The 7,167-nt window shown below is 55.0% G+C and overlaps 1 protein-coding gene across 1 annotated transcript; it reads right to left on the bottom strand.

Moving 5' to 3' along the window:
• Positions 1–314: 314 nt before the first annotated feature.
• EARS2 (glutamyl-tRNA synthetase 2, mitochondrial) lies at positions 315–7,164 on the bottom strand (the record flags this gene model as incomplete). The annotated part of the gene is made up of 8 exons (XM_010181062.1): positions 315–398; positions 994–1,129; positions 2,693–2,823; positions 3,748–3,901; positions 4,309–4,417; positions 5,013–5,485; positions 5,761–5,950; positions 7,096–7,164. Coding segments are annotated over 8 exons (1,346 nt in total), but the record flags the coding sequence as incomplete, so codon positions are not given.
• Positions 7,165–7,167: the final 3 nt, after the last annotated feature.

The raw sequence follows: 7,167 nt of genomic DNA, 5'->3' as shown, positions 1-7,167 counted from the left end.
TTTCTGTCCGTGTGGTCTGAAATTAAACGCTGATAAATGTCTCTTTCTCCCAGCCTGGAAACCAGGCTATGTGTACATGATGAGAGCAGGGTGGACCTAATTCTGTATCTGGTTCCTCTCCTGGATGAAGTGGCTTATGCTCAGTGCAGACACACACAGACCTGGAAATACCACGGGGACCTGGCCTAAAGGCCAGCTCATCTGGTCACAGAAAACCACGCTGTGACCAAGCAGTAGAGGTGTGGGACAGCGACACGTGGTGCCTGCACCGTCCCAGTCCGCGGGCTGGCTCTCGGCGTCATTTCGGCCTCGCGTCAGCCAGACAGCGCTTTGTGAATTCGGCCGCACACCTCCCTGGGTCCCAAGGTCAGCATCATCTCAGCAACGCTCGGGCCATGCTGAAAGCACAGGAGAAGTCACTGTACACATGGAAACTTCCATTTCCACCACGCGTTGATGAATCACGACGGAAGCGATAGAGTGATTAGCTATCAGATCGCTGTCAGACCAAGGGCAGGGGTTTTGTTACCCATCTCAAAACAAGGCTTTGGCTTTTCTTTTTCTCCTGAAGTGAAGTGCTAAGAGCGGACCCAACTGCCCCAGGACCGAGGCCAGAGCCTAAGCCAGGACCGGGCTTTGAAGAACTTCAGTAAAACTTGGGTTTGAACTTTGTAAGAGCAGACTGCACAGAAAATCCCAGCTTTGCCCAAAATCTACAACCTCGCCAACGCTCCCCACAGCTGGTCCAGAGGTTTCTCTAACTTCAGTTCTGTGACTGGCACATTCAAGGTTTGACAACTTCTGCCTTTCTGAATCCCCCAGAACAGCTCTTTCTACCACAACTGCTATAGTCAGAACACACGGGTACATTCACTCATAACAGAAACTGGTGGCAGCTCTTGTGAGATGTCCAAATACCAGGATCTCGCTACCAGAGACAAAATTAGCTGCCTAAAACAAAACTAGGAAGGTCTCTGTCTCAGAATTCGTTACCTGCTGCCCGCTGAGCGCCAGGCGAAGGAGCTGCATCATGCTGCTGTACTTGGTCTCTCGGGTTTGCTCCTGGAGGCTTCGCAGGGCTCTGCTCAGCTCCTCCATCGTCACAACAGCCGCCTGCCTCGCCATCAGCCTTTAGGGAAGAAGATGTGGGGACGTATGAAACGCGGGATTCCCACCCAAAAATGGCTTCAACGAATGCCAGCCACCACGGGCTGGTTTTGCTAAATCTTCTGGCACCAGCAGCAGCTCAAGGTGAACGTCCCTGCCCCTCTCTCCTGCCCCGTGCTCCCTGCAGCGCTGCTCCTGTGCTGGGGCCTCCCAGGACAGCTTCACCCAGCACCGCTTCCAAAACCACCTTTCAACAGCACCAGAGGCAGAGCTTGCTCAGAAAAGCAAGCGTCGAGTTTAAATCACAAAAGGACCTGGAAACCCACAGGGGAAGCAGGCTTTCTGATTTCTTTTGTAATAATGTGATTTTTAGAGATGCAGGAGCCCTTGCTGATACTGCTCAGCTGAAGGGAGCAGTACAATCATCCCTCCAGGACAGCGAGTATTCCCACATTTAAATTACCATGGATTGGATTCAGTTACCCCTCAGCTGTGACAAATGACTGAGGGCAACCACCTCCATAGGTAGCTGGGAATAAGACCTCAATTTGCAGATACTGCCACCTTAATCACTCTCAAAACTGGTTTTCAGGGCTCATCTTAGTCCAGATGTGAGATCTGAACTGGGAAGGCGACTGACACAGCTGCAAGGCATGGGCAGCAGAGAGACATGGGGCAGCAGTGACACAGGTTGGCAAAACCCCACAGGACTGGGACAGAAGGCGGGTCCCAGAGGGGCACTGTGTGCCATCCCAGCATGGTTCTCAGCAGAGCTGCAGACACGGAGGTGGAAGCAGAAGATGCCAGGGACGAGCTCTTCACAAGTGACAGTGACTCCAGACAGACACAGTGGGTTTGTTACAGAGACCCAGAGGTCTCACTGGACCCACAGTGTGAACACACACTGACAAAAGCATCTCCTGCTGAGGGAGCTGGGGCTCTTGAGCTTGGAGCAGAGGAGACTGAGGGGTGCCCTCATTCCTGGGGATCCATTGGGAAAGGGCAGTGTCAGGAGGAAGGAGCCAGGCTCTGCTCTGGGATGGCCAATGCCAGGACAAGGGGCAATGGTCCCAAGCTGGAGCACAGGAGGTTCAAGCTGAAGATGAGGCCAAACTTTGTCAGTGTGAGGGTTCTGGAGCATGGCCCAGGCTGCCCAGAGAGGCTGCGGAGGCTCCTTGTGTGCAGACACCCAAAGCCCTGGCCGTGTTCCTGTGTGACTGCTCTGGTGATCCTGCTGTGGCAGGGGTTGCACTGGGGGAGCTTTCCAGGTCCCTGCCAACTCCTGACATCTGGGATTCTCCACAGCAGACAAAGGCACAGGAGATGAGGGGAACACCCTGCTAACCATGCTGGCACCCAAACCCCACTGTGCCTCATGCCTTACAAAACCCAGAGATGAGCTTTCTTGCTGGCAAGCTGCTTTTCAATTAAAGCATGAATTCCTCACCAGTTACTAATTGCAGCACATTCCAAAGGAGAGCAGATTAAAGAGGAACTATGAGCGTGTCCAACAGCCTCACAGCAGCCAAGGGCATCACTCAGGGCGGGCAGGTGGGTGTGCACAGAGCTGGGAAGAGACACTTACCCCACAACCAGTGCTCCTATTTCATCTGCTTCTGCAGAAATCGCTCGTAGCTGCTCTCGGGACACCGAGGGCCTAACCCATAAGTAAGAATAATCAGACGACACCAGGTTCCTCAGGAAGGCTATGTGACCCTGCAGAGAGAGAGCACAGCTGTCAAGGCTGAGGGTTAAGCTGCAGGGCAGCAAACTCATCCCGGTTGGACCGCACCAACAGCTGAAGCAGGTCCAAACACAGCCCTGCCCCGTTCTCCGCGCTGCTCGGGGGGAAACGTGACATCCCCGGTATGCGCAGGGAGGCTGGGGCAGCCCAAAGCGCTGTGGGTGCTGCAGGGCTGTGTGCCTCCCAGGGGCAAACTGGGCTCAGCCTCCTCCTGCCACTGGGAAGAGCCACAGCATCCTCTGTCCCCTTTACAGCCGGGACCAGGGCTTCCAGTGCACAAACCCTGCTGGTTTAACCTCTGAGAGCTTCATCCGCCTCTGCAAAGAGATTGCGTTGGCTTTGCTACCACAGCATGGAGCATGCAGCAGAAGTGTCCGACGCTGCCCGGGCAGCAAGAGCCAGAGGTAAGCGGTGTCCTGGCACGAGGGGCCCGGAGCTGGCCCTCCCCACCACGTCCTGGGCTACAGGAGGGAAGCGCAGCTTGGAGGCTGTCACCACACATCTAGACCAAGCCATGGCTGGCCTGATCCCACACTGCTGACTGTGCTGCCCTGAGCAGGAACTGAGGGGCCTGCCAAGAAAACCCTACAACCTCACGATTTGCTTTAACAGTGTGGACACGTCCTGCCTCTGCCGAGTGAGCTCTTTGCTTGGCAAAGTACAGATGAGCTCACAACTCCGCAAAGGCCACCAAGATATTCACCGTGCCCGTTCCTACGGGTCAACAACCACGGACACCGGCGTGCACAGCCACTGCAGCTGGCAGCGACAGCTGTTCGCAGGCTGCAGAACTTCAGAGCTCCAAAAGCAGTGCCCAGAACTCGGCTGAGCCTTCAGGCAGGAACCCCACAAAACCACAGCTTCCCAGAACAGTGAGACACCGCCAGTGCTCGTACTTTCCTGAGCAGGAGGACTCGCTCCACGTACTCCTTCTCGAGAACCTCTTGATCCACTTGTTGATCCCCATAGACGTGCTCCACCAGCTCCTGCAGCTCTCTAACGAGCTTCTGTCGCAGCCCTTTGTGCTCAATGTGACGGGTGAGGTGAATCCTGTAACAAAGGAGAAATCTGCTTTTGGACTTCAACTGCTTTTGGACAGCTTTGGGTTAGACTGGATCCGATCACCCCATCCATGTAACTCTCAGCAGCACGACCTCCCCGCAGCACACATGTGTGTGTGCAGAAGTACCCTCTGGAGGTGCTGCCTCTTTTTAGGAGTTATTTTGAGTCTCAGCTGAAGATTTTGCATCCTCCCAGCTACACTCCACTGCCCAGCTTTCGACAGCAGCAGAGGCAGTGTAAGCAGACTTACCTTCACTGTAGCACAGCCAAAAAGCCGCTGCGCTGGGACCACGCTTGAGCCAGCAAACCAAATCCCCAGACAAAGCCCAGGGCTAGGCATCAATTGTCACTGAAGTAGACATTATTAATATTCAAGTAACCACTGATATTTGTACCTGTTGAATTCTGGGAGGTTTTCGAGATCCAGGAGGGCAGAGTGGGTGGTAATTCTGCCTATTTCGAACTGCGAGATCAGCTCCTCCAAAGTCCTCCCCATCTGTTTCTCTGCAAAATAACCCAACGAGGGAATGGCACACATCCACTCTCCTGCTGGTGAGGAACTGGGATGCTGCTTGGCTCTTCAGTGGAGCACCCCTTGCACCAGCCAGGCAAAAAGAAGTAATGCTTGGCCAGGAGACTCTGCTGCCCAGGAGAGGCTTCAATCCCAAGCAGAGATCCCAAAACACAAGTTAATTTGTGATCCCCGCAGAGCAAGAGCAACAAAGTGAGTCACTGACTCAGCTCCTCGCAGCCTTTCAGGTTAAACAAGAAGCGTGCCAGATGTAATACACAACACTGCAATTACTAACCAGAGAAGGTGAGTTTTCCCAGGAGTTCATAGACAGCTCCTTCCCTTGACATGAATGCTGTCCCCAGTGGGAACCCATTAAGCACCAGACCCAGCTGAAGTGGTTTGAGAGAGGCAGAAAGGTTCCCATCATCCCAGCACACCACGCAGGAGCTCTGCAGAAGCATTTAGTGACGGAGTGCTCGCCTGGCACCTTTCCTGACCCCTTCAAACACTGTCCAAGTCCTCAGCTATTAAAATAAGCCTAAGCCGTTCCCCAGAGCCAGCATCAAGCACCACCCCTGTCATTACCTGTGAACCCAGAGCCACAGTTGGTCACGATGTCCAGGAGCGCCTCTGGCAAGAAACCATCCCGAGCAAAACGCTCCAGAAAGATGTCCCCCTGCCTCTTGGACAGCTTCCCACCGTCTTTGTTCAGGAGCAGCGGGAGGTGAGCAAACTCAGGGGGATCCCAGCCAAAGGCTTTGTAGAGGAGGAGGTGCTTGGAGGTGGACGTCAGCCACTCGGTTCCCCGCAGCACGTGGCTGATGCCCATGTAGTGGTCATCCACCACGTTTGCCAGGTGGTAGGTGGGGAAGCCGTCGCCCTTCAGAATCACTGGGTCACCCTCCACGTCGGCCACTTCGTGCTTGTTCCAGCCGTAGACCAGGTCCCGAAAGGGCTGCACCCCCTTCTCCAGCCGGAACCGCACCACCCAGCCGAGGCCCCGCGCCAGCTTCTCGGCCACTTCCACGGGCGTCAGGTGCCGACAGCGGTTGTCGTAGCTTTAAGGAAGGAGAACAACAGTGTCAGACCAACGCAGGCCAACCCCACTGCCCATCTTTACATTCCCAGAACTCTAAATCAGTCCCTGAATTCAGCTGTAACCTGCCCACCACACATCCAGCCAAACCACCGCATCTCTGGAGGTCACTCCCCTCAGGGCTGCGCTGGCTTCTCTCCCTACACACAGTGAGATTACAATCCCGTGCACATTGTCATGAGGTTCTTTCAAGCGTGCAGCACAGAGGGAGCCACCCAGGGGATGAGGAGTCCCTACCGCGGGGTCTGATGGCTCCGCAACGCCTCCTTCTTCAGCAGCTCCAGGCGCTGCGCGGTGCAGAAGCAGCGGTACGCGGCGCCCCGCTCCAGCAGCACCTCGCTGGCTCTCCTGTACAGCTCCAGCCTCTGCGACTGCTGGTAGGGCCCGAAGGGGCCACCGCGGCGAGGGCTCTCATCAGGGGGAATACCTGAAACATCAGCGACAGGACTGAGAAAGAGTGAAAGCCGCCATCGCAGCATGTTAAACGCAGGTGAAACAGCAGGGGTTTAGGAGCATCCAGACAGCTTCTGCTCCAGGGCAGCCAGGCAACGGCATCTGCCCAGCACAGGAGTTGGATGCCCCTGGAATCACAGAATCACAGAATTGCTCGGTTGGAAAAGCCCTCTGAGATCATCACGTCCAACCGCTCCTGTCTACCCCCTGAACCATATCCCTAAGTACCTCATCTACCCGCTCCTTAAACACATCCAGGGATGGTGACTCCACCACCTCCCTGGGCAGCCTGTGCCAGCTTCTGACGACCCTCTCAGTAAAGAACTTCCTCCTTCTCTCTAACCTGAACCTCCCTTGGCACAGCTTGGTGCCGTTTCCCCTTGTTCTATCCCCCATCACCTGGGAGAAGAGACCAGCACCCACCTCTCCACAACCTCCCTTGAGGCAGTTGGAGGTGGTGCTGAGGTCTCCCCTCAGCCTTCTCTTCTCCAGGCTGAACCAGCCCAGTTCCCTCAGCCGCTCCTCATCAGGCTTGTTCTCCAGAGCCCTCCCCATCCTTGTGGCTCTGCTCTGAACACGCTCCAGAACTCTGGACTCAGGAGATAAACAGCAGCCAACACCACGAGCACGTAGGGTATCCTGTGTGCATCTGGCTCTAAGTTTATCACAATTCTCTAATCTAAAACCCCCTCACTTCTGGTTCTTGAGCTCAAAAAGATGCAGAGGATTCGATATGAAAACTGTCACCCCCAGACCCCCTCTAGCAAACGCTCTGCACACAATTTACACATTTACAGCGAGGTCTGTGAGCTCCAACCTCCAACCCTTCCCTCAGTCTCTCATGTACAGCCTTTGTCACAGCTCCACATTGGGCCACTTTTGTGAATTTGGATTGTGCTCCGTGGCAGACAACACAGTCGAAAGGAACCAAGCCCAGCCACCAGCTATTTCTGCCATGAAACGTGCGCCCAGCTGTATAAATAACTGCATTTCAACTAATCCAGCATCTGAAACGCTGCACAGCTTGCGAACACACAAAACGCTCTCAACCTGGGCACTGTCCCTCTCCAAAAAGGAGAGCATCTTTCAGTGAGTAAAGAAGGAAGGGAATGTCGCTACCTGCCCAGTCCAGCATCTCCTCTATGCCCTCGGCAGCCCCGGGCACCACCCGCGCCTGGTCCGTGTCCTCCA

The sequence above is a fragment of the Mesitornis unicolor genome, unplaced genomic scaffold, assembly GCF_000695765.1.
Source record: "Mesitornis unicolor isolate BGI_N332 unplaced genomic scaffold, ASM69576v1 scaffold28833, whole genome shotgun sequence".
Classification (NCBI taxonomy): Eukaryota; Metazoa; Chordata; class Aves; order Mesitornithiformes; family Mesitornithidae; genus Mesitornis; species Mesitornis unicolor.
The sequence above is the reverse complement of the archived record's forward strand: the minus strand, read 5'-3'. Positions and strand labels throughout refer to the sequence as shown.